General features: G+C 43.9%; 1 protein-coding gene across 4 annotated transcripts in view; it reads left to right on the forward strand.

Moving 5' to 3' along the window:
* The window catches only part of Frem1 (FRAS1 related extracellular matrix 1), a 154,717-nt gene that overhangs the window by 106,989 nt on the left and 19,763 nt on the right, over positions 1–27,965 (forward strand). For 2 of the 4 annotated variants that reach the window (XM_005082165.4, XM_040757229.1), the window contains 5 exons: positions 8,307–8,718; positions 13,376–13,577; positions 14,951–15,095; positions 21,664–21,793; positions 24,088–24,160. In XM_005082165.4, coding sequence (XP_005082222.2) covers positions 8,307–8,718; positions 13,376–13,577; positions 14,951–15,095; positions 21,664–21,793; positions 24,088–24,160 — 962 coding nt within the window. Of the gene's footprint in view, positions 1–8,253; positions 8,719–13,375; positions 13,578–14,950; positions 15,096–21,663; positions 21,794–24,087; positions 24,161–27,965 lie in introns of those variants that run through there. The other 2 variants (XM_040757233.1, XM_040757230.1) reach the window with 2 other exon arrangements.

Genomic DNA, 27,965 nt, shown 5'->3' on the forward strand with positions numbered 1-27,965 from the left:
GATCACGGAAGAATAAGGAAGGTTCAGACAGGAGTGGTGTTTGCTCATTCCTGTGTTTGCTAAGGGAAGTGGGTGTGCCTTGGTCTAAGTCATGTCTATCAGAACCAGAGCTTTTGATTTTATACGCATGTCTGGGGCCTCTAGCTTGTCTCCATTGCTGCTTCTCTAGTCAATGCCCACAGGCCTGTCAGCTTTGGACATTAATGGCTGCCAGAGGCACCAGTGAGTGACTGAACGCAGATGTAGGGAAGTGAAGGCGAGATGCTGAGATGGCGAACCCTAAGCCCAGGTGGCTCACTGGAGTACTAGTGATGCTGGGACACGCTCGAACCCCTAAGCCCAGGTGGCTCACTGGAGTACTAGTGATGCTGGGACACGCTCGAACCCCTAAGCCCAGGTGGCTCACTGGAGTACTAGTGATGCTGGGACACACTCAATTCCTCTCAGCAAAAGTCACCTTACCGAGCATTTTACAGCCAGTTCTCCTAGGAGTATCTACCTGGGAGCAAAATCCAAATTCTTGGACCTTGTGACAATTTGGGTAACTCCAGTCCCAGCTGGAATCTGTCTCCGAAAGGCTCTTCAAGAATCTGATGCCTCGGGACCAGCGACCCTGAGCTGGCCTAGTCCACTGCTCTAGTCCCAACCTCTGTGAGAATTTCCAGAAGGCCTGCCAGGCCCCCTGAAGACACAGAGAACTAGGGGCTACTTCCAAAGGGCTCTTGGGTCCTCACCTCAGTGTACGGATTGGACTTCACGTTGTTGAGTTTCTTGACGTTCTGTTTTCTACTTGGTTTTCACACTGGCTTTCTTGAAGGTTTTCTTTCGGCAGAAATCTGTGGCCTGACTTCCTAGAGCCAGTAGCCAGTGACAGGGGTGGGGTGGGGTGGGGGTCGGATGGTGGGGGTGGTGGGGTGTGTGTGGGGAGGTGGGGGGCCTTTTCTAGCGCAAAGGTGTGACGCTGTGTGGGCTGATGGAGAGAGAAACTGCATGGAAACAAAGGAGGCCTGGGAGTGAGAGGCTGGCCCGCTGGCTCACTCACCCAGCAGAGTGGTTGCCAGGGAGACCCCTGGTTGGTGTGGGTATGCTCTAGCTGCTTTTCGTGTTTAGCTTCCCCTCTTTAACAAAGAGCATGAGCTCTAGTCTCTATGCCCTTGAGGAACATCCACCCAGGATTTAAGAAATCGTTTTCTTTTTTATATTGTTGTGGCATTTATGGAATTGAGATTATTAATCCATATTTCTGACTTTGGAGTTAGACGGTTTCTTTCTAAATACATTTACTTAAATAGAAAGATAGGTTAAGCAAAACAAACAACAGGCAAATAGCACAAAGTAGCAAATTGTAAGAGTGAAAGTTATACAGGCACGTGGTCCTCACCAAGATGGCCTTTGAGTGTCGCAGGGATAGAAAACAGGGCTACCGGGAGGAGTGTGTAGGGCGGAGAGCATCCACGTAGTCCAGAGTGGGGACGCTCCCCCTTGTCTGAACACCCACATCACCTGGGCAGGGCTCCAGACACTTGCTGTGTGCCTTTCGTCTTCGCCTTCAACCACCATCTTGAGAATGGCGGCGCCCTTGTTACCAGTTTGTGCACAGAACCCTAACATTCCAAGAGGCAAAGGAAGTCGCCCCATTGAAGGAACAACTGAGGGCTTATTTCAAGTGAAGCATTCTTTGCACTATACCTTTCTGTGTCAAAAATTTGTGGAGACTCTGTTTGTGCAAAGGAAGCCCCTCAACGTGTCATTCTGATCCGGGGCCAGCAGTTTTACATATTTATAATGGAAGAGCCTCGCATCTGCCCAAGATCCACATTTTAATCTTGTCATTTCGCTCACCCAATCACGGGCTGCTGTGTTGTTTGTCAGGTGGCTCCAAACCAAAGCTGAGTGCCTGTTTTTAATGAAAGCGTGATTATGGCGCTTTTTAAAAATTAAATATATGCAACCAATCTAATCACCTAAATTTATGTTGCTTGCTGTTAAATTTGGCAAGGAATTTGGCTGGGTAAAAGAGGTGAATTCTATGGTAGAGAAATTTTTCCCCTTTCTCTTTTTAATGTAAGATGTGGCAGCATTAATTAAATAGGGTTTAATGGTTGGATTTTACCTTCTGCAAAAATATTTTGTGAATCATAAATTTCCCCTGCATTGTTTGGTGCTGCTGGCCTGGAAGAGAGATTTGGCAGCCCACACGAGGACAGATGACATGGAGCGATTAGCAAGCTGACTTCAGCTGCTGGCGTCTGGGTCCTGAAAGAGCATGTTAATGTCCTCCATTTTGACATGCCGGCTGGACTTTTTTTTTTTCCTGAGGAGCTGGCGCTATTTATGATTCCATTTTTATCTTTTAAATGCCATGACAGATGGCAGATTCTTCAGCCAACTCTATTGCCAGGAAATGCAGGAAGCTTGACAGCGTTGTGGCAATGGTAAAATCAGACCAGGCAGGCACCCCCAGACAAATCCGAAGTCATTCCCCAAATTTCATGAGAGTGCTGGTCATCCTGGCAGTATCTTTTCCCTGGGAGGAGGGGATCAAGGGAAATCAAACAAAATGGACCTGCAGAAGGAGCTAATGCCTCCATATGGCCAACCCCCTCACCTCAGAATGGACGCTGTTGACTTACAGACCGTGTTTGCAGCATACTGAAGGGAGGCCTGGCGAGTGTCTTTGTTTGCCTTTTTGCAGGCAGAGGCTATGTTGACCTTGTTTCGTTGTTGTGCTAGTTTTACTCTGATGGGAATCCAAGCAGAACCGCTCATACTCTGTCTCAGTCTCTCTCTCTCTCTCTCTCTCTCTCTCTCTCCCTCTCCCTCTCTCTCTCTCACTCTCTCTCACTGTCTCTCTCTCTCTCTCAATGCTTCTTTGCCGGTGAGTAACTTTCTTTCATCATTACACACGAAAATGGAATGATGTATTTGATTCAGTCATGTTTAGAAATGGCATCTTTTTTCACCCCTGACTTATTAGCTTTAGGTCAATGCAGACAGCTGCTCCAGTGTCCCAGCTGGTAGCACTGGCCTCAGTAAATGTATTTCTGACTCTTCCATGGTCCCTGGCCTGCTCACCCTCATCCCCATCTGTCAGATGGCACATTGCCTATTTCCCAGGTGGTCAGATTCCCCAGCATCAGGAGGGGAGGCGTGAGAAGGACAGCATGCTCAGGAGACGATTCCAGTGCCCTCGCAGAGGTCATGTTTGGCCTTGACACTGGACTTCGAAAACCTGTCTTCAAAGGACATTTTTCAGAACCGAGTCTCCAGTCAAGTATTAAAAATGGCCACCCCAGAGGGACCACACACTCACTGTGGCTCACGCTGAAGCTTGTTGCCCCCAGAGGGTTTCACCTTTCCTTTTTATTGTCTTCTGTCTTTTTAGCTATATTTAACAGCCTTTTGATGAGGCACAAAGTCTTTAACTCTACAAGTCATGCTAATATTCAATATGCATATCACGAGGCTTGCCATGCAGGCTTGAGGACCTGAGTGAAAGCCCAGTATGATGGCACACATCTGTAATCCCAGAGCAGAGTAGGAAGAGTCAGGCGGATCCCTGGAGCTCACTGTCTGCCCAGTGTTGCCAAATTCATGAGCTCCAGATTCAGTAAAAGGCCTTATCCTAAACAAACAAACAAACAAACAAAAAGCGTAGAGAGCCATTAAGGAATGTCAACCTCTAGGCTGCACACACATCTGTGCACACACACACCACACCTGCATCCACATACCCAAGTGCACACACCCACAGGGACACACACACAGACACATGGAACAAAACCTAAGAAAACTATAAAGCTGGATACTTTTTTGGCCTATATTGGTGCTAAGTTGCTGATGCCTAATTTGAACTCCCAAGAAAGCACATTGCTGATAGGGAATAGGGAGTCATTTCATTTCAGAAAGGGGGTGGGCAGAATGAAGGGTGAAAAGCTTGTTTCAGGGGGACAAAGTGGGAAAAGAGGTCTTGGGGGCACAGAGGAGACACCTCGCCTCTTTCTCGTATCACTTTGGGACATTGGATAGGCGTGGAATTGGGGAGCATGCGCTGGAGGATGAGAAGAAGAGAATGAAGTGGTCCTATGAGAATCCTTGTCAGAGCCACAGAGCTTACACCTCACACAGCTTCTTCCTTGACTTTTGAAGCTGTCTGGTTCAGAGAACACACGGGTATCTTTCTAAGTGCACTTGTTTTTCATCAAAATTATTTGATAATTAATCATGTTCAACCAAGGAAAATTTCCATCTTGTGTAGAACTTATGAATCAAAGGTTTATATTTACCAAGAAAATACGATTGCCGATTTTTTTTGATGTATAATTCTGAGAGCAACTCAGTGTCTTTCTTCAAGCCACGCACACTGATGCTCCCCGGAAATTACACCCTTTATAAACTCAGATAGGAGGAACATGAAGTTTTTACTTTATTTCACTTAGCAATTTTAACTTCGGGGACATAGGCTGCTTATTCTATGTGTCACATCACATTTTCCTTGTAGGTAGTCTTTGTGACTAGCTAATTTGAAAACTCTTTAGCCTTCCCTGAACCTGAAAGCCACAGTAACATCTAGCCTAGCAAGAACTGTCCACAGGCACAGCAGTAGTGCAAATGTTATGGGAGTAACCAGTGGCTTTCTGGTTTAAGTCCCATGCCACAAGATGAAACTCATGCTCAGTACAATTAACGGAGCCCCAAATCATGGCTGACTAGGTCATAGGCCCTAGGGGAAAACCTACTACAATTATTCTGCTGAAGGGACAGAGTCACACACCACCCCCTAAGTTCTCATCTTATTATTGATAGCTGACTTATCTGCTCAGAAAACACAATTTATATGCAATCTGTTAGGGAACAGAGAGCCATTTCACTTGAGAAATGGCAGAACGGACAACCAGCGCATCTTTCAGTTCTCATAGAGAGCTCCCCTCCCCACCCCCAATAGATGGTGATTAATCCAGACCCACAGCTGGTCAGTGTGTGGAAAATAAAGGACTGTGGAGTGCATCATCCCCTCACCCTACGGCTCAGACTTTATTCGCCCAGAATGGGGGCAGAAAGACGGTGAGAGCCGGAGGCGGTGGAAGACTGCAGCAACACTGTGTCTGCTGGGAACCACAGGGCCACTGCACAGAGGGACTCACAGCAGCTGTGACTGCAAACCCAAGCCCAAGCCAACCGTAATACGAGCATGGATGAGGAGGCCTCAAGAAGTCCTACCCCTAGCTAAAGAGCCATTAGGAGTTGATGACTGCTGAAGGATAGACATTTTATCAGGGATGCTGACTCTAAGAAGCTATCCAGTCTCTGGTAGAGTGCCCTACATCCATGAACATACAGGGAGCATTAAGTGAACTCAGTTACAAAAAATAGCACAAGAAGTTAGGAGAGAAAAGTAGCAGAAGGGATAGTGGGAAAATTGGAGGGGAGGGAAAGGAGTAGATTTGATCAAAACACATTGTAGGTGTATATGGAATTATCAATCTAATAGACAAAACCTTTTAGCATAGCTTTCAAAGCAAAGTCTGTACTCAGCCAATCCTGTCCCCCTTGACTTTTTGCTAAGTGTGCCTCTTCCTGAGTCCTTTGGCCCAGAAAGGCTGGTTTCGCAACCTGGTTTCAGGTTCCTCCACATTCCAAAAAGAAAGTATCTACCCTCAGATCCTGAAACCCAAGAGCCAGTTCGTGGAAGATACAGAATTTCCTAGTCAAATATGCCAGACTTGTAAAATAAATGCCACACTTTAGCTAAAATAGAGATGTTTATGATTTAATGTTATATTCCAGTAAAATTCTTTATTAGAAAAGGTTACATCTGGTTGGGTGGTGGTGGCACATGCCTTTAATCCCAGCACTCGGGAGGCAGAGGCAGGCGGATCTCTGTGAGTCTGAGGCCGGGCTGGTCCGACAGCCTCCAAAACAATACAGAGAAACCCTGTCTCGTAAAACCAAAAAAAAAAAAGAGAGAAGGTTACATCCGTGTGATAATACTTCACATGTTTTTATCTCAGTGGAGTATGCATCCTGCATATATGTTCCCACAACCACCAGTAGAGGGAAACTGCTAAGAAGCACCTCCGAGTAACTCAGTACATCCATTCCTGTGGTCTGTGGGAAAACTGTCAATCTCATTTGACAGTAGTGAATTTCTAACTTTGTGGAGTTTTAATATTGCATCTTATTTACATAAGTTCACAGTCTCCTTCCCCTTCAAACACTGTGAGCAAATGCAATTTATAGGAAAAGACATCTTTGGCTTGTGTCCATGATTGAGGGAAGTCAGAGCAGAAACTCAATCAGGAATGGGAAGCAGAAACCATGTACAGTTGCTCCTTCCTTTACTGGCTTGCTCTCACAGACTCACTCTTAGCTGGCTTTACTGTACAGCCCAGGATCACCTGCTCAGGGGATGATGCTGCCCACAGTGGGCTAGACCCTCCATCAGCAACTTACAGCCAAGCCCACCCCTCACAAACATGGCCAACGTGATCTAGACAGTTCCTCAGTGGAAACTTCCCTTTCAGGTGATTTCAGGCTACCTGGAGTTGACAGGTAAAGCTAACTAATATAGTCTGTGCTATTCCTAAATTTCTTTAAAATAGAAACAATATATTGAAATGTTACCAGAATCTAGTGTTACTGTGTGAGTGACTGAGTGAATAGAATAGCCTCAGTGATTGATGTAAGGCAAACATACACCCAAGACTGTAAGAGCGGTCGTTGTAAGAGAACCTGTGTCATTCTAACTTCCTTTTCAAAGTTGGCCACTGGTACTTAGGGACTACAACTCTTGACTTTTGTTGTTGTTGTTGTTGTGTGAGTTGTTGAGTTAGTGACAGAAAACTCTATAAATGCAGAGCATGTGAAATCAAATAGTCTGGGTTCCAGTGCTAACTCCAGCTTCCTGTCTGCCCTCCACCAGGTGTCTAAACTTCTCTTTCCAGCAGGGAAAGGATCTTTCTCTGTGATGAACCCTACATACTTCAAACGAAGCCGGTGTAGAAAAGGATGTGTAGACTCCCAGAGGTTAGAGTCTCACAGAGTCCCGTGATGTTGGGTGGTGTCTGGTGTTGATCATCTTACGAAAGCATGATAAGAGGCCCAGATAGGAGATTGGGCTAGAACAGAACACTGTTGAATAGTGTGATCTGGTTTTACAAATGCTACCTTTAGCCAGGCCATGATAGTGCAGGCCTGTCATCCCTAAGGAGACTAAGGCAGGAAGATTCAAAGTTCAAGATGAGACTAAGCTGCATAGTGAGTTCAAGGCCAAGTTAATGAGTCTGTGTCTCAAAAAGTGAAAAAAAAAAAAAAAGGTTTGGCTCAGTTAGTGGGTCAAGTGCTTGCAGCTCGAGCTGGAGGCTCTGAGTCCAGATACCTAGAACCTATGTAGTGGCAGGTAGAATAGAGCACATCTGTCACCCCAGCATTCCTGTGGTAAGATGGGAGACAGAGACAGAAGAATCCTTAGAGGCTTCATGGGTGGGGACTGCTAGCTTGACATACGTAGTTGCAAACACCAGACCTTGTTTCAAAAACAGTGGAAGGCATGACCTGACACTCACATGGAGATTTCTGCTGGTTCTGCACGTGTGCTGTAGTATGCATGCATCACAGAAAGACAGACAGACAGACAGGCAGGCAGGCAGACAGGCAGACAGAGACAGACAGACAGACAGAGAGAGAGAGAGAGAGAGAGAGAGAGAGAGAGAGAGAGAGAGAGAGAGAGAGAGAGATTTTATTTATAAAAGAAAAAGAATGTTTGGGCATGTAGCCGTGTAGCACAGGGATAGATCACCAGACAAGCACATGTGAACCCCTGGGTTAAATACCCAGTACCTCAGAAAACATGAAAGCACATAAATTAGAACGAGTTATTCTGTTGAGTATCTCATTATACTGGGGTCCCAACAGTCAGCCTTCAAAGTTAAGTTTTCTGCATCCCATGAAAAAAATATTATTGCAAAATTCAAAATATATGAGTACAGGTTAGCTACTCACACAATTGTTCCAGCTGGGCAGGAAATCCCTTTTGGGACAACAGATTGCATCGAGCTTGTCTGCCTCATATAGGAGGGACATCAAAGGTGTTGGGAAGATACTATTGACTTAAAATGCTCAACTTGTATATTGCCCAGCAACTGGATCAGTATCAGACGGGCATTCTTCTGAAAGTCTGCCCTAGCTTTTTCCTTTGAGTCTTAAATCAGCATGTCCCTTAGTAAAGGTTTGTATGTTATCATTTCATTCCAGTCGATGGTGACACAAGAGCCCATGCTGAAGGCTGCCTTGCCTCTCTTTGCCAGATTTACCATCAGCAATGGATTGCAGACCCAGCGCGGGGTGTTTGAGATCACACTGTTGACTGTGGACAGAGCCTTGCCTGTGGTGACCAGGAACAAAGGGCTGAGGCTGGCCGAAGGGGCTGTGGGCCTACTGTCCGAGGATCACCTTCAGCTGACCGACCCTGACACGCCTCCAGAGAACCTAACCTTCCTTCTGGCCCAGCTCCCACGCCATGGGTACCTCTACCTGAGGGGGAAAGTGCTTCAACATAATTTTACCCAGCAAGATGTGGACAGCAGGGGTGTGACCTATCATCACTCAGGAGGTGGCTCCCAGGAAGACTGTTTTACTTTCCTGGCCACAGACAGGAAGAACCAAGGCTTTGTGGTGGATGGGAAAATTCGGAAGGAGCCTGTGCTCTTCACCATCCAGGCAAGTATGGCAGGCATATAGTTTGTGCCAGAGATAGGAGAGAATCATTTCAGGAAGCGGTGTTTCCTTACTTCCATCCCTCTGGCATTAAGAACCAGGTTGCAACAGGCCAGGCTGTCAGTATGGCTGTGCAAGGGACTAACCTTAAGAACTGGTGGAAATATGAGAAGGAGCAAAATGATGGGCCTTGGAGTTGGCAGACATAGGTTTGGATTTCCGTTTTGACATTTATTATCTGGGAAATCTACCATGAACTCTTCAGCGCCCCCTGTCTGTTACTGTCCTATTGCTGTGAAGGGCACCATGATCAAGGAAGCTTATAGAAGAAGGCATTTAATTAGGCCCTTGCTTACAGTTTCAGAGGGTTAGTCCATGACCATCACGAAAGGGAACATGGCAACAGGCAGGCATGACATTAGAGCAGTAGCTGAGAGCTTGTATCCTGATCCACAAGTGCAAGGTAGATAGAATAAGACTGGACCTGGCATGGATTTTTGAAACCTAAAAGTCCACCCCTTCAACAAAAGCCATACTTCCTAATCCTTCCTGAACAGTCTACCAACTAGGGAGTTAGCATTCAAACACACGAGCCCATGGGGCCCTTCTGTTTCAAACCACCATACCTCCTAATCTTTGAAAAGTATGCCTGCAGAATTGTGGTGGCAATTAAGCAAGATTAGGTACCCAAGGCACTCACACACTGCCTGAAACAGACCGAAGGTACATACTAGACATTTGTAACTACAACTACAACATTAAGGATTCTACGTGGTCAGGCATGTCATCTAGTGGCATTTTAAAGATTTTCAGATAGACACGTAAGTGTGGGAGCTTACAAGGCTGCATCAGTGTCACCCAGGAACTGATGGTGGCAATAATATTAGCAGCAGATACAAACATTTTTTCTACTTTTAATTCCTAGATAGTTTCATGCATCTATAGAATACATCCTAATTATTTGCATGCCCCCTCCCCCTCCTACCACTCCCCCTGCCCACAGAAACCATTCTCCAACAACCCCCCCAACACTTCCATATCTTCTCCGTGTGTGTGACTCACTGAGTTTAATTAGTGTTGCTTGCATGAGTGTGGGTAGGAAGGTATTCACTGGAGCATGGGGAACTTACTAACAGCTACACCACTGAAGAAAGCAGCGCTCTCTTTCTCCCCCAGCAACCATTAATTGCCAATGGGCCCTCGGGGAGCAGCGGTGGTGCCTTATGCTCCCTCCCCCACCCATGATGAAGTGTGCATGGGCACAACCTTGTACGGATAGCCAGCTGCCCTGCGTTTTCAAGTGCTGTGGCCCTGTCATGTCTAGACGCCTTTTTTTATAGAATCTCCTCTCCATCCTCTAGCTCTTACATGCTTCACAGCCAAAGACTTTTTAAAATTGGTATCTAAAGAGCAGACCTACTTGGCATACATCTCAGTTGATTCTCATAAACATTTTGTGCGGTGAGCTTTATTGTCTACGTTTTATACGTGAAGAAACTGAATATCAGAAGTTAAATAATTTGATCAAAGACATCAAGTCTGTTTGATTCCAAATTCTGTGTCCTTCCTGAGGCTCCATACCGCCACATTTGTTGACTCTCAATGATTCTTGGAGGGCAGAGTGTTTTTCATCTTCTAGTCAAAACACATCAAGTATGTTCTGGCTCTCAGAACTCTTAAATCTACTCTTCTTGGATAGAGTTCACCCTGTTCCACACGCTTCAACCAACAGCAACAAAGATGCGATTTTGTCTCTACTTCACGATATTCTGTCTAGTGAGATAATCATATTTTTCTCTTTGCTCTTTAGCCTGTGTTAGGATTCCCAAGAGCAATGTATGTCTCTGTGTGTGTTGTGCACAGTATCCGTATATCTATGTAGATAGACCATACAGATTGATAGAAAGTGTGTGTCTATGAAAGACAGAGAGGCACATAGGAGGAACTGGTTTAGGAATTGCCTCATGCTGTTATAGGCCCTGGCATGCTCAAGATTCATTGTGGACTAAAAAGGTGATGCTGTAGCCTTGAACCTGAAAGGAATGGAGAGGCAAAGCTCTCGTTTCTTTAGGGGAACCCCAGTCTTTTCTCTTCAGACTGGCAATGGTCTGGATAAGGCTTACCTAGTCTACACTACTGAGTCTGTGGAGTTAAACATCGGCTGAAACACTCATCTCTAGACCACCTAGGTCTACGGCCTAGAACACTTGGCTCAGAATTAGCCTCAGGATCTCTGGGTATGGGTGAATCTTTGGCACTATGAAGGCTGAGGAAATGTAATGAGTTGCAGATACCCTGGGAGATAGTGTTGATGTCACTGATGCACAGTCACTGCGGTGTCTACCGGAAAACAATTTTCTGGATTCATTTTCTGAAAGTTTCTAAGAGCTGCAAATTCTACATGCAGACCCAGCTGCTTTCTGTACTTCAGAGATGGGAATGAGGGTGGAGTAGAGAGAATGTGCTAGAACTGAAGCAGATCTCTGCAACACAGTGCTCCTCTAAGAACAAAAATATGCTGAGAGTCTCTTCACACCCTGAAGTTGTGGAAGCTGCCTGCTGGGTGTGGTAAAGCTTTGTTTTCATCACAAACACAAGCTGTTCATTGCAAAAACAAACAAACAAACAAATAAACAAACATTGTGTTAAACACTTGCTGGGAAAGCCTAAGATTTTTGTCCCTAGATTTCCTTGACTCCCTGGTCCCTTAGAATAGAGGGATCAAGCAACTTTTTTATGAAGCAGCTGGCCCTGCTAGCAATGTAGGAGCAAAGACACCCTCAGTCCCGCTTCCAAGAGCTGTTTTTGTCAAGACAATACAGTATTTATTGACTGACACGTATATGCACTGGCCCACATATATGACTCAAGCATGGATCAGTGGGTTCTGTGGCTATATGAGTAACTGAGGGCGAAGCTCCTGGATGTAAAAAGTAAAAAGAAATAAATAGATGAAGGATGTACTTGACTGGTAGCAGCAGGCACACGTGACCTCCATTCTGTGGGAAATCACAAAGGCCTAAGATTGTCGAAATCTGTAATCCTCCTGTGAAGGTGGTAAGGCTGTGTGGACATCGAAGGACCTACCATTGCTTTCCATAGAACTAACATATCTGGGAGAATTTTCACTAAATCCAACTCCCATTATCATAAAATAGACAGAGCCTTCCTGAAAAATAAAATGCCTTCCCCTGTAACATTGTAAAACCTTCTGGTATACCAAGTCAAAGACCTGCTATCATAGAAGCAAACTGCTTTAATATATCTGAGCACACAAGTATGGCCACTGGCATACCAGGGGCCAAAGTGACTAGTGTTTATATAATGATACATTTTTTCAAACCATTGACCACAACAGACAGTTATTACTTTTATAATATTTGGGATTGTAAGAAAAATATAACATCAAAAATAAAAATAACAACCCTACATTCGGCTGTCTCATGTTCCAGAGGATCCTAATATAGCTTTGCATATTTTCATTTTTCCTCTTCTACACTACCATGGCTATAGAGACTCTCTCCCTAGGAGATCATCAGGACTTTCACATCTCACTTCCTGCCAAGCCCCAAAGGACAATTTTCAGATCCAAATTGATTAAGATATTATTTTTTATAATCTGCTAGAAGAAATCCAGAAAACATGAACCTGCCTTTTTGCATGCATATATGTGTGGTATGTATGCATGCATATTTGTAAATGTGGAAGCATCTTTGTGTACTCCTGTATGCATGCATGTCCACCTGGTAGCTAGAGGCTAACTTTGGGTGTCTTCCTTGTCACTCTGTTTTACAAAGGCAGGGTCTCTCTTGTTGAACATGGAGTTTGCTGATTCAGCTAATCTGACTAGCCAGCTTGCTCCCAGGGATTCCATCTCTGCCACAGCCTTACCTGTCCATCTACCACCCTCAAAAAATCCAGTTCGACTACTGAGTCATGTGGTCTTCCACTTCAGTTAAACAATCCACAGTTTAAAGATCATCACTTTTGTGATATTTGTCATAAATCATTTCCATTTTTCTATTCAGCACTTTTGCCATTTAGACAAAGTCACATGCAAAACCAAATAAAAACAAAATGAGAGAAAGGAAGGAAGGAAGAAAGAAAGAGAAAAACTAGTGAGTTCTAGGACAGCCAAGGCTACAAAGAGAAACCCTGTCTTGAAAAACCCAAAACCAATAAAACAAACAAACAGAAAAATCACATAAAAGGTCTATGGCATTTGTAAACAGTTATGATTCTGTTTATGTAGTTCATTAAACACAGCGAATCTTTCTGTGATGCTAACACTGAACTTGTTATGTAATTTGTGGGTCAGTTTTAGCAATTCCATGTGCTTCTGTTACAGTTTAGACATGCTGCAGGGTGCAAGAATGGTCATCGGGGTGGGAGATACAGTATTTCCCTTCATAAAACTAGTATTGTATGGAGAGTCAGACTCCACACAAACTATACAGCTGGATGAAGGTTTACGGTGGAAAGTAAGCCTCTACCCCAGTCTCTGTATTTGTTAGGACAGGGAGAACAAGACAGGCTTTACCAGAAACCCAGTTGAGGACTCCCGGTAATCTGTAAATTGAGGAGTTTGCCATTGTTGAACTGTGAGAGCCCTGCATAACATAGCGAGAGAAGTCCTTGAGAATGTCACCCTACGATTCAGGTGGACCAGCTGGACAAAGAGGTCCCCCGGATCACACGCCTGCACTCCCCTTCTCAAGTGGGGCTCTTGAAAAATGGCTGTTATGGCATTTACATCACTTCCCATGTGCTGAAGGCGTCAGACCCGGACACGGAGGATGACCAGATCATCTTTAAGATTTTACGAGGCCCATTGCACGGACGGCTGGAGAACACAACCACAGGTATCCTCCATCTTAATCCTTGTAATTCTTCCCTTTAAACTACTGGCTGGAGAGCAACTCAATTAAGTGCAGGCCCATTTGGTGAGTGTTCCCAGGACTTGCTGATAGACTCAGTTTCTAAATCAATATTGTTGCTAATGGGGATTTGAGGCAGCTTCTTCTATATTCATCTTCATAAGGAGAAACATATCCCAGGCCGGAGAAACCCACAGAAACAGCTGACCTGAACAAGGGGGGAGCTCATGGACCCTAGACTGATATCTGGGAAACCAGAATAGGATTGATCCGGACCCCCTGAATGTGGGTGTCAATTCTATGAGGCCTCTGGCAGTAGATGTATTTATCCCTAGTATATGAATGGACTTTGGGAGTCCATTCCACATAGAGGGGTACTCTCTCAGTCTAGACACACGGGGGGAGGGCCTAGGCCTTGCTCCAAATGATATGACAGTCTTTGAAGATCCCCTCACCCTCCCTGGGGAGCAGAAAGGACATGAGATGGGGGGCAGTGGGGGGCAGGAGAGGAGATGAGGGAGAGGGAACTGGGATTGACATGTAAAACAAGCTTGTTTCTAATTTAAATAAAATAGAAAGGAAAGAAGAAAGGAAGGGAGGGAGGGAGGGAGGAAGGAAGGAAGGTTCTTCTCCCTTGGGCTCAGTTGATAGCATTGGGAAAGCTAATGTTCCAGAACTCTGTATTGATGTTGTAAATAAACAAAATCACACACACACATACACACACAAAATCCTGACCCATAGAAGCTCAACCGTTTACCATTTTGTCGTTTTCAGGCAGTTTTCTATCCAGTGTCAGAGACAGACTGATATTGAAGACTAATTTCTTTCTTCTACTATAAATCCTAAATGATATCAGCTCCTTAAAAAAATCTGGGATTTTCTCCTAGTGGTTTTGCTAGATCGCATGTTTTGCTTCAGGAAGGCAATGATCACAACACCTCATTAAGTGGGATAGCACAGAGGTAACAGGTTTCATTCATTTCTTTCTCTAGTTTAGCAGTGTAGGGCAAGTTATCTCTGAAGGAAAGCTAATTGAAAAATGAATTTGAGTCCTTGGCATTTGAATTTTAACAGAGTTGCAATGATGCTAATTTCCTTTAAAAACAGACTTTTGCTGCTTTGCTTTGAAACAATGTCTCCTGTAGCCCAGGGTGGCCTGGATCTTGGTGTGTAGCTGAGGATGATCTGATCATTCTCCCTCTCCCTGTGTCGCCTTGCGGGATGGTTAGGTGTGTTCCATGCACTCCACCAGCCCAGTCACACCCCAGTCCTGTATTGTTCCTTAGAGCTGGGTTTCAAAACAAAGCAGCTGTGAGTTTCATCAATCACCTGTGAGATTCATTTTCTGCTCCTAGGTGAATTTATCCATGAGCGATTTAGCCAGAAGGATTTAAACAGTAAGACCATTCTTTACATCATAAACCCATCTTTGCAAGTGAATTCAGATATCCTGGAATTTCAGGTCATGGACCCCAAAGGGAACACTGCCACTCCTCAAAGGTAACTTCAATTATTCACTGGTTCTACATGTCGTGTTTAGAATGTATCTCATTTTTTTCCAAACCAGACATAACAGTAAATTGACCGACTATTTCATATGCTCATACAATTTTTTGTAGGAGAAAGGATCTCCGTTGCATTATTTCTAGATGATGGAAAAGCCAGTAGCTTTCCAGACTATAAAGACACTAAAAGGTTAAGTGAACAGTGTCTTTTATATCCTGCCTTTCACACAATGGGAAGTTGCTGCTGGAGGGCTTTCAGGACTGAGCTCAAAGTCCGTGTGTACATGTGGCAGCCAGAGGTCCCTCTAGGACCATGTTAGTCACCACTGGCTCCTGAACTCTGGGGTGGGTGGGGTGGGATGGAATAGGAAGGAGAAGCCAAACATATTCTCTTACTAAAAAGAAAGAAAGAAGATATGCCAGCGCCTCTGCAAGTTTACAAGCCCTATAGGCAAGATGAAGACAGTAGAAACAAAAAGTAGGTTTGAGGGGATATTGAGTGGTCTAGAAATGTAAATACACGTGATGTCGAATACTCAGCCTCACAAGAAGGAACCCGCAAAATGAACGAGATTAGCAGAGCAGAGTGATTTCAGTGCCTGCACCCCCTTTCCAGATGCTGCTCGGGTGTAGACCTTTAATAATTTACTGGCTGCCAGATGGTCACAGTGAAGGCCCAGCCGTCCGTTTCTTGCACAGCATTGATTTTCTTTATTCACTGCCTTCCCCCCAGACACCTTAGAGAAAAGTTACTCATTTCTCCCAAATCTTGCATTCACCATATCCGAGGCATTTTATATATATATAGCATTAATGAGCACATCCCTGCTGCCCTCCCTCAGTGATAAAATGTGGATGAGGAAGAGAAACATGATGAGGAAATGTCCTCAGTACTACTTACTGCTTTTCTTCCCCCAACCTGTAGTGTAGTTTCACCATTCGCCAGCAGAGGTTGCTATAGTCGTTGTTAGCAAAAACTGGCGTCCTGTAGCTGAAATCTGTTCTCACCCGGCCCCCTCCCTTGCCTGTTCAAGAGCACTCCTTCCCCCAGGTCTATAAACTAACCCAAGATACTTTGATCCATATGCCAGGCTCACAACACCAGGACTTAGGAAACAGGTAAGAGCAAGGAAGACTGCACTTAAAATCCCGAGACTGTAAACTAAAACAAATGCTCCCCGCCCATTAGACTGCCTCTGCCCGAGGGAACTCATTCCTGGGGTTCACAGTCTAAAGAATGGATAGCAATGACTTGCTTTTTCAAACAAATATCTCTATTTTCAAGAAAAAAATTAAACTTAAGTTCTAAAAATATCCATGAATTGACTTTATTCTCAAACGTATAGTATTGATCGGACGTGCCCCGGAGCTAGTGCAAACCTTGGGTCCCCCACATGCCAGCATGCTGTGGGCGACAGCATGTCCCCCCAGCGATGACACTAGGTTTCCTTGCACACGTACCCCTTTGTAGTCTTTATTATTATCAAGGGCATTTCTTCGTGAAGATGCTTTATGTTTTTAGGTAACCAGGAAAGTTACTTTAAAAAGTCACAGCGGAGTTTACGTCATGTGACTAGCGGAGTTATCATTTCTGTGGAGGCTGTTTTAGATTGGCATGCCGGCTTCTTCAAGGATCACTTTTCACAGGCTCATGCTGGAGATGTTCCTATCACCTCGAAATGGCTAGAACCCGAGAGGAAAAAAATGCCTGCAGACTGCTAATACAAAAATAACTCAGATTTGGTTCCAACATGCTTTATGTTATTTTCTTTTGAGTGGGTGGGGAAGTCGAAATTGCTCAGCATTCATCTCAACATTTGGGAAAGTTATGCCCAAGTAGATTCCCCCCCCCCCTGAAACTACACACACATTTTTCTGATAACAAAGGAAGGAGGTTCAACATAGAGGTCAGTGTTGAGGCCTGATCCCTGAGTTTATTCCTTGGATCTAACTCTCAAGAGTTGTCTTCTGACTTCTACACAAGCATTCTTGTGCCTGTACACACACACACACACACAGAGAGAGAGAGAGAGAGAGAGAGAGAGAGAGAGAGAGAGAGAGAGAGAGTGAGAGAGAGAGTTTTTAAAAAAGAAAAAATTCTAAACAGTGATTTGTCTTCACAAAGCAACCAGCAAGAGTCTATGTACAGTATGAATCATAGGCATTTGGAATTTCATTATTTTTAGCTCTATTTGATGTTATTCATTTAATCACCAAAACCATGTGTAGTTGGGTCCCACCATACTCTATAATTTGCAGTCAAGGAAACAGGCACAGACCTGTGAGAGGCTTCCATACTTATGCAGCTGCTTAATGTGAGAGCAGGGGTCCAGTCCTCATTAGCCCTACTCTATGCCCCTCGCCCTTCCTTAATGCTGACCAAGCCCTTCTTCCCCTGTGGGCATTACCCATCTAAGCTGCAAGGAAGAAGGAATATTCACCCATCAAGGACCTTAAGGTCTAACTGGGTTTTTGTGAAAATGTGACTCACTGTCAACATTAGTATGGCCTCCATGTCTAATACCCCAGGAAGTATAGTATAGATAGTTATCCTTTGGACATGGAGTGGAACACGTCAGCGTTTTGGTCCCACCAGTTAGTGATAGTTGACAGCAGCTTTCTGATCTTTCCAATGGGAAAATACTACAGTTACTTTAATTAAACAAATAAGGTCCAATATGTAGAAAGAATCTGTTTAAGATCTTAGCATCTTTCAGTTCTTACTGCTAGTGTTAATTTCCCTGAGTATTTATGCTAATTCCACTGACTGTTTGAAGAGGTTTCTTGAAATATTCGGTGGGTTGAAGCCTATCTCCAACTGGGTATTGATTTTAGGGTGATTCACAAAGCAAACAGTCCATCCGGTTATTTACAAGAAGCTACACGCAGTGTTTTCCTGTTGTGCTTTCGGTGCATCAGTCCTGAAGGGTCAATAGATGGCCTGTCTCATCAAACACAGGAAAATTTTGTCTGAGTGCGATGAATCAAGTTAGCGGCAGCTGGCTAGTTAGTGAGTGTGTTTAATAATATCACATCAAAATTCATCAAGCTGACAATGTTATTGGGAGTCTGTGAGAGACGGCTCCTTGTGCAGCGTCTCACTTTAACAGGCTACAGAGCCACCTCTCCTCGCTTCCCCTCCCCCATCCAGGTTAGTGCAGCTGACAATTTGTAAGACACCTTCATAAACAGAAGCTACTTTCTAACATTTAACATCCACGGATGTTTGTCTCAAGGTTTAGAGTTGGCTAAGTGCCTAAATTCTAGGCCATGTGTTAGGTGCTTAAGATACAATCCTCCAAAGATAATAAGGAAATTAGACTCAAAGCATTGAAGTAATTACCTCCACGCCAGTGGAAGGGTGGCAGCTGAATGTGAACCCTGACCACCAGGTCTCAGAAAGCTCATCTCTTATTGGCTCTGGCCTTGGCGTGACTCGCTCACAAGCTTGTTCTGTTCTCTGGCTCCGGCTGCCTCTCCAAATGAAGTACTGAACCTACAAGGCACTTGGGGCCCACAGCACTCATTGGAAACATCTTTGTAGACCAGAAAGCGAAGCCAACTTACACCAGTGTAATTTTCTTAGTACATGTTCCATGTGGACGTCTTTATTGTGCTCACCCCCCCAAAAAAGAAAAAGAATTAACTTCAAAAGAAAAGTTGGTCCCCGTGGACCCTCCTGATTCAGTGGCTCCTCCAAGGCACTGGTTCTTGTCCTCTTTGGCAACTGTACCCAGCTGTTCTGTTTGAATCTTGGCCTCAAAAGAGAGAAGTCAAAAGAAATGTAAAGGGAAAGGAATTTCTATCAGGCAAACTTTAGAACAGTTAAACAGCTTTTATGAAACACCTTGTAGGGGGAGAGGTTGAAGTCATTTGCTCACTAATGCCTGCACAGTGTCTACAGCCCAGAGTTTGCGTTCTTCCCCAGTCTAGAGCAAAGCAAAGCACAGAGGAAGGGAAAGAAAATGGCACTTATTAAGCACCCACTGTGTACAGGTGCTTTGCACACATTAACTAGTTTTAATTGTAATGATTTGACATGAGTGTGGTTCTTCTCATTTTAAGATAATGAAATCTGAAGCCTAGGGAGACAGGGGAACTGACCGCATTCCCACACTAATGAACTGCGGTAAGGTGTGGCTCCAAAGCGCTCGTTTTCTCCGCTCTCTCGGCTAACCATTCCCCCACTAACAAGAGAGAATGAAAACCGGGAAGCGCAGGTGTTCAGAGTCTGCGGTTGTCAGGCTTAGTAGCACCATCTCTGAGCTGACAACCCTTAGATAGAATGCTTAGAAAAATACTTCTTAGCATAATTTTCTGAAGTCATGCGCTACTTGATTATAAGTGAAGATCTAGTTGCAGGAATAATGACTTCATCATAATCTCAGCTTCTATAAAACCTTTTAACTGAGAAGCTCGCCATAGTTAATGAGCACTCCTGGAAGTTCATTTAACCCCTTTGAAGTATGACTTGTCTTTAGTATGCTTTGAGAAATGGGGAAACGGAGGCAGGGAGAGACTGAAGCACTCTTGTTAACCTAGATTGATGTCCCAGATCCCAAACTAGTGTTCTAACCCGGAGTGTTTCTTTCAGTTTATTGCTCCTTCATATTCATGAGCCAAATAGCTACAAGATAAAATAGCAAAAAGCATAGATTTTTTAAATTGTTAAACAAGCTCTCTCAGTATTGACACCGTCAGTGTGTAGGGAAACATAATTCTTTGTCATAGGCCATAGCTGTCCTGTGCACAGCCGGTAAGCAGCATCCCTAGGCTTCACCCACCAAATGCCTAGACCACCCTTCTGCCGCCTGCGACAGTCAGCACTGTCTGCAGATGTGCCCGGTTTGAGAATGGCGGTTTGCCTCAGAGGGTCTATACGTGCCTGGTTAAGAAGCCACGCTTTGCGGCGGAACACTTCGGTTTTCTGCCATCTTTTCTCTCTAACGAGGCCCAGAATTATTTTTCAAGGGGTATGAAAGAAGCTAACGCTGCTGAGAAAGGGCATTGCTGGTGGTCACGTGGGTCTGCACCGTGGCACTGATTCCCGCTGACAATGGTTAGCATCAGTGATGGGTGGATCTGCAGAACTCAACTTTGGAACTCACTTGACTCTCAGCAGACAGCTCAAACCACACCACATGGATCAGTTTCCCATTTATTTCTCTGCCTTCTCGCTCAATCACTTTTTTTGCTTTCTTGTTTTCCTGGGTCCTTTAGGAATTCTTTGCAACTTGTCATTTCTACTGGCATTTGAATGTCTTTATTGACTATCATTTTGTTATTCTTTAAGCATGGTTTTCTTTTATTTCTTGATCTGTTTCATGCTAGACTTAAATTCTTTTGCATCAAATACCAGTAAGTGAACCAATATTTTTTAATATAATGATGCCTTTTAAATCATTTTTATGAAATCCAGGATGCAGTAACAATGTTTCATAATTATTGGATAACACATTATGTGTACAACATACATATCTTATCAGGAGCCCCTGTGTTAAGTCTATGCTGCAGTGTCATTCCACCCCTAGCCTGTCATCCGCAAGTGAGAGCCAGTGCCACTCAATTTATTTTGTTGGTGAACTTTGTATGATGTGACAGTGACCTGTGACCCCTGTAGGAGGATAAACTAGTTGTTAAAACTTCCTGACCTTAGTCTTTCTTACATATTTTTAACTTCTTTAGATGGCATCCACTAAATATGACAATTTCCATCAAGTGTCAGATGTATTCATTGTATATTGGAAGTATTAATGGATCACATTCGGCTGTATATAGTTGACCCCTTGTGTCCTAGGGGTTTCCCCAGCTATAAGCAATCATAATTCAAAATTAGTTTTTAAAGAATTATGTCATATTGAACATGCACAGACCCTTTCTCTTGTCATTAGTCTCTAAACAATATAGTAAATCAGCTATTTATACTGTACTGTAAGTCATCTAGAGATGAGGTAAGGCATAAAGAGGGATATTCCAGGCCATGTGTGACTTGAATGTCTAAACATGTCAGCATCAGCCGTGGGTCCTCAACCCACTCTTTGGAGGGCACTGAGGGATGACTGGGGTTGTACCCAAGCTGCACACTATTGTGTCTCGTTCACATGCACAGAATGAGGAATGGGTGTTAGGTACAAACCATGCAGGCACTTTAAGTTCTAAGCATATCCTGAGGATAACTATCCATTAAACTGAGCCCAAGCTCAGAGATCTCCCTAAAATGAATGGACTCTCGAGCTCCATGTCTGCTGGTTCCTCTCACACCCTCTACCTAGTCACTAACAACTGGCGGACTTTTGGAAATCTTTTAATCTTACTTAATTCATTGATTGAATTCCTGACACTTTCTCTGCTCCCTCACAAGGTCATTATAAGGATCAAATAAGACAATGCAAATGTTAGTGATGAATAAACATTCCAATAAGTGTGAGCAGTTTCTGTCACTGGCATGGGTTAACCAAACTCCTTTGCTTCCTTGATGGAACTCGGTGCTCAGTCACCCATCCAGCTGAGGGGCATTCTGATAGGTACCTTGTGGTCACCTTTTTCCTTTTCTCCATGCACAGCTTGGAGCTGAAGTGGTCTCACATTGAATGGTTACAGACTGAATATGAGGTCTGTGAGGATGTGGGCTTATTGCCCTTGGAAGTTACCAGAAGGGGATATTCCATGGACTCAGCCTTTGTGGGCATAGAGGTAACAACTCTAAAATGTACATTGTCAAGGTAGAATTTAGTGTTGTTGGTTAGTGTCTTTCATGATTTTCTTAGAAAAACTCAGAAAGGTCGAGGAAACCAAACTGCAAGGGTATCACTATAAGCCAGAGAGTCCAACATCTTTGTCCCCCAACCCTTCAATGAATTCCTAGACGGTTTTTAAGATCTGCTTTTGGTTTTGAGATCTGTGTATTTCTACACATTCCTTAGCTTTCAAAGTTTGATTTCACAGAGAAGTACCCAGCTTAGTGGATCTGTATTAAACTCCACCTTGAAAGGTGTGTACAGCTCCTATGAGGTGACTAAAGTAAGTATCAGTCACCAGCTGTCCCCTGGAGATGGAATAGGATTACTGTCCATGCCACAATAGAAAAAGTAAAACAGGAGACGCAAGCCTCTCTTGAGAGGTTTCCATGGCATGCAGAAGGAGAAGGGCACTTTGGGACAGTCACCTCAAGTCACTTTATCACTTCTAGACAGATTTGTTGTCCTTTCCCTAGGGTGGAGCACAACCTGTGGCTTGTAGAGTTGAAGGAGTTTGAGAAAGTCCTCTCAGAAAGGCTTGCCAGGCCGGTTTATACGCCTCAGTGAGACTCTGCTCAGTCTATGGGATGAGCCTCTGGGTGACAGGGCGTCTCTGATTTAGAGTTTAGAGTCACAGATTTAGAGTTAAAAGTGCCTCTAATCCCTGTGGACCTAACCCTGACCACACCCAGACTCACAGTGTATCTTTCTAGTGAGTTTACGTTTCTGTCTCCAGGCCCAGCTGGTATTTTATCACCAAAGTAGAAAAGCTGGCATTTCCCATAACTCCATGGAACCACACCCTAGTCCTTCACAGAAATTGTCCCATATTTGAGTGAAGCATTTAGGTCTATGTTACCGCTCACCTCCACATGTGGGACCTTAGTCTATATAAGTTTATGAACCTGACAGCTAAGTGTGCAGGCCTTTGTTAAGTACAGTCCCTGAGGCTTTGGGGACAGCTCCATATAGTGCGTAGCCTGCGGTTTTACATAAGCTCTTACGGCCTACATGGCTGAGAAGAGAGAGAAGACACTTTGCCCTGTGCTGTTTGCCCTCTTCGAATTGTTCTGCTTCACCCGACACCTTGCTTCAGACATGCTTTTCCGACTTGGGATTCTGTAAACTCCATGGTGGTAAATTGCATGGCAATTGCATGTGTGAGCAGCATGCAGACAAATGTAACCCCAGCATATGGTGGACGCAGGTGTACAATGGGCTGCCTTTTCCCAGCAAAAGCTGGTGCAGGGGGAGCCTTGGCATCGCAGACAAAGAGCAAAATGAAAGCCTAGGAGATAATCTCTTCTTCAGCAAGATGTTTCTAGATAGAACCATTAACCTATTAGCATGTTGGTTGGAAATAGACACATTTCCTGAGACCACAGGAATGGGCATTTCACAGCTTCAAGCTGTGTACTCTGTTCCTTTCACTGTCTTGATCATCCATCTTCAACATCTTAAAAATGTGCAAAGTTAACAACTGCTTATGTTTACCCATGGTCTCATTCGATGGCCTTTTCCAAACTCACCACAGACATTTTTTTAACAGACACGTAGGCTTGCCTTGGGGGTCTAACACCATCACTTCAGAACCCTAAGTTTGCCCTCTTTAGATTTTAGGCCCAGTGAAGCTTTAGACCAGGGTGGTCTTCCCTTTTAACAGCTTCCACGACAAGCCCTCTGAGGCTGTGGGTCTTGGGTGTGGAGTACCTTCCCATAGCTGCTTACCAGGTCTGCCCGTCCTCCAAGGCTCTCATTCATGCTAGCACAGAGTGATGGTTTCAGCCCAGCAGGAAAACAATGCTTAGGACTTGTTTGGTTAATCTGGCCTAAGGGTTCTCAGTGCCATGGAGCTTTCAGGAGCCCTCAGAGCTGACTAACAGTACACAGGCTCTCAGGGCTGCCCAGTTCTCCCCGTCCTGTTCTTCCTCCATTTTAAAACCAAGAGAGGTTGGAATAACATGGTGCTCACAACAAAAGGAACAACAAGGCTTTAAACTTTATTCTATTTTTCCCAATAACTGGATACTTTTAAAAGGAGAAGCAACCAGCTAACTTAAAAAATAAAACAAAAGAAGCATATCATATAGCCTGAACCCAAAATGGTTTATTATCATTTTAAAATCTTGCCTAACATTGAAAACGGATCTGAGACCATGAATTTAGTCTGGTATGGAGGGAGAGTAAATGTTTCTCTAGTGTAGAATATTTACTTTTATTTTTTAAATGACATTTTTTTTCCTCACTAAGGTCAACCAAGTGTCAGCTGCAGTTGGAAAAGATTTTACTGTCACGCCATCCAAACTGATCCAGTTTGACCCAGGTATGTTTTGTGCTTACAGTTTGTTCCATGTTCTATAAGTAGTCTGGAGACTGTTGGGAAGACAGGATATTATGCAATTTCAGCCAAGTGGAGGAAGCTGAACCACCCTATTCTCAACGGACAGGTTTGGCCTGAAGTTCAGCCCTTTTATGTTTTCATTACAAGCGAATATTTATTTAAATAGAAAAAACATCATAGCAAATAATAAATATAAAAAAATCAAAGGAAATATCCAAAACAATCCAGAAGAATAAGGTAATTTAACTATTATTGAAATACAATGGTAATTTAATAGCGACATATTTTAGTAGAAATTTTTCAAATGTTTTGATTATATAGATTCCTAATTATCTAAATGATCTCTTTTGAAATATGTTGACATAAGGTGCTTTCAGGGCAAATTATTATTCAATTGCATAGTACTTTGATTGAAATCTGTGGAAAATTTTGCTAGGTACAAAATGTAAAGTATAAAAGTGCGGTTTCTTCTCCTGAAGATGTCTGGAACCCAAAGTGTAAGCATGGTTCTGGGTAAAGACAATGCTGGAAGACTTCCTAGGGGAGGCAGCGTTCTAGTGGGCAGGGGGAGGAGGAAGAGGAAGAGGAAGAGGAAGGCTGAAGCACTAACGCAAAGACACCTCTTCCCTGGGGAATCTGCTTTAAAGCCGGGAGACTGGACACTGCCCTTCCAGGCTCTCTCCTGCAGATGGGCTCATCTGCCTCCTTGTTCTCTGTGGTTTGTAATGGACCTGGATCACTCGTCTACGAACAAATGGAAAAGAGCATTAGAGGAGGAGCCAGGGCTTGTGGGTTTGTGCTCTGCTACGGGGGTGTTCGGCCCCGTGACGAGTAGCTACCAAGCATAAGCTCACTCGACATTAAAATGACCAGATGCCATTGTCCCCAAATTGATGATCTTAGGGTTAGGAATGTCTTTGTGCTGTTCACAACAAGAAGCAAAGCATGCGAAGATTATGTTGTTTTCCCACAGCGAAGTGTCAGCAGCTGGGTAGTTTTAAGCGTAGCTGCTGCATTGCAGTTTCAGAGGCTGTTCAGTCCAACACCGACGTGTGAGTCTGTGAGGGAGAATCTAGCCTGTCCCTCTCTTTTGTGCTTTTTGTGGTTTGCTGGTTCTGGCTCCTGCTCTACCATCCTGGTCCTTGTCTTAACCTTCCCATGATGCTCTCCCTGTGGATAAATCCTTCCTTGTCATAAGGACACAAGTGAGCTTAAGAGCTACCCTGTTCCACAGTGACCTTGTACTAACTCACGACTCGTGCCATTACCCCATTTACAATTAGGGTCCCATTCTGAGATCCTGGCAGTTAGGTTAGGAAGACCTCAAAATATTAAGCTCTGGATGGATACAATTGGGGTTGTTACCATGAGCCTCAATTGAATGTAGCAGCTCAGATATTGCTGTCAGTCTGCTTCTCGGGTTATTTAGCTTGCTAACATGCATGAGTTGGTTTTTCTAGGCTGACCACATTATCGCTGCTCTAAATCTGGGTTTCTCCTCAAGCTTCAGCTGCAGGTTCTTCTGCCCTCAGCGCTGCAGTGAAAGGGTTAATGTTCTTGTCCTCGTGCTTTAAAGGACTTGTTGGAAAGTCCATCATTCCTGCTGTATGTCCTTTTTATTATCGGTAACCATTTGTTGTAAGTTAGGTTTGCAGCAGCCACCCCCCCCCCATGGCACTCTGTTTGGGTTGAGAGGAACTAGAATGTATCACACCAGGGGAGACTCAGAAATTCGTCTCTTGGAGAGCCTACAGCATAAGATAAATGCCTGTTTGTCTAGAAGAGTTTACATGCTATTTTGATAGCTACTAATGACTGGGGTGGCGGGGGAGGGGGGAAGGCAGCTCCAAATGGTCTTGGGATTTTAGGGGTTGTTTATACGTTGAAAAAATAAAATAAGCATATTTTATACAATTTTAAAAAGCCACATGCTTGGCTGCTCGTGAATTTGGAACTTATTAAGCCAGAAATAATTTCATATTATGAAGCCTTACTTTAAAGATTTAAAAATTCCCCATACCCACAGGTCCTGTAAATGTTTATATACTTTCAGACTGTAAACCCTGCCTCTTTTAGATGTCCCCTGCTTCATCCTTTCCCTTTTGCTGAGAGCAACCTATTTCTCTGGAAATATCAGCTTTCCTAACGCTAGTGAAACAGAGCAGGCCATCCCATGCATGGATTTTTGTGTTGGGGAGCTCTAGTGGGGAGCTCTGACACCGGTGAGGTGAAGCTTTGCCCTGTAGGACTTCACTGAACTCTACACACAGGAATCCTGAGAATGCGTCCAGCCCTGTGACTAACCTAAGTGTTTAGGCGCCTGTGCAAATACTCTAAAGTAAACGGGTGTTTTCCTCTAGCCCTCGTGACGCTCAAGGATTTGATGCATTCTTAATCAGATCTTCATCAGTCTAAAAAGTCAAAATGTTTTCCAAAGGAACAGCTCTCTAATGTGGCATTTACGGAAAAATATTGAGGAGATGCCTCTCAACAGAGAAATCTGCTCTGTAGGAAAATATCCAGGACTCCGCTTTCTCTATAAAGTGGGGTGTGTTTACATGAAAGGACACCTCTTCTCAACCCCAGGACCTGTTGTTTTCTGGGAACAGGGTAGGGACAGTTCAAGCCTTCTGGAGATCCAGGTGTATCTCAGGGAATTAAGGAACACTTTGCACCTGCAAAGTGGAGGAAGCAGGGACCAAACAACATGAAATTTCTACTCCCAATCTCGTTAACCTGAGATGGTGACCCCCACACCTGGGAGGTTTGAGGCAATGTATGCCAACAAGTCAGAAGCTCTTAAAGAAACTCACAAGAAAGCTCTTTCAACTACTTGGTTCTGTTCCGTAAGATCCTGCAAATATTTTTAAGGCCCTTTGGGGGTTTTTGTTGTTAGGTTGTTTGGTTTCTTTGGAAGTTATAGTATTATTTTTTAAAGTAAATTTTCAAACAGGTAGACAACTGCTTGAGAATTAGAAATACATTTCTGTGTATTGGATTTTTAAAAAATTGAACTTAACATTATGAGGCTCGTTCAGAACAGTTCCCTAAATATTAATAATTAGTACTCACAAACTGTCTTCATTGTCCACCCCTTTTCATGTTCATTTCGTTTCCACAGCTGCCTCCAAAGCCTCTGAGTCTCCAGGTATCCTGCCTTCACATAGACACTCTCAAAATCAGTTTGTTAAAGCGTTCACTTTCAGAATGTCCGTGAAGTCCCTCGTTAACCATTGTCTAAAGCCTGAATCTGGCCAGCTTGTATCCAGGGTTCTCTGTAGTGTGGGTACAGAATCAGCCTGCTTTCCCCAGATGGGACGTCTCCATTCAGCTGGTCTACCTTCTACTGCCCTGACCTAATCCTCATCTTTGCTAAAATTGCGTCTTTCCTTAATCTGTGTATGTGGGTCCTACAGGCATCTAATACACATGCTCCATTCTGTATCTTTTATCAGCTGACCATGCATAGCTTTGAATAGTTATTTGACTTTCTGGTTTATCTGTAGAAGGGCTAGGGAAGTCTGGGTTCTAAATCCACCTATCCATCCAAGCACAAGTCAAAGCATAATAAAAAAAAAAACATTCTGTCTGTACTAACTTCAAAACCTTTGATCTTTTTTGTCATTATATCTGGGACAATACAATAGTAACACGGTGTTCATTGTATTGGTATTATAAACAATCTAGAGATGGCCTAAAGTTTACAGGAAGATTGCATAGGCTATATACAAGGGACTCAAGCATCTGCTGCAGCTATTTCCATCCAATGGGATTCCTGGGACCAATT

This window comes from Mesocricetus auratus, unplaced genomic scaffold, assembly GCF_017639785.1.
Source record: "Mesocricetus auratus isolate SY011 unplaced genomic scaffold, BCM_Maur_2.0 Super-Scaffold_100014, whole genome shotgun sequence".
Lineage (NCBI taxonomy): Eukaryota > Metazoa > Chordata > Mammalia > Rodentia > Cricetidae > Mesocricetus > Mesocricetus auratus.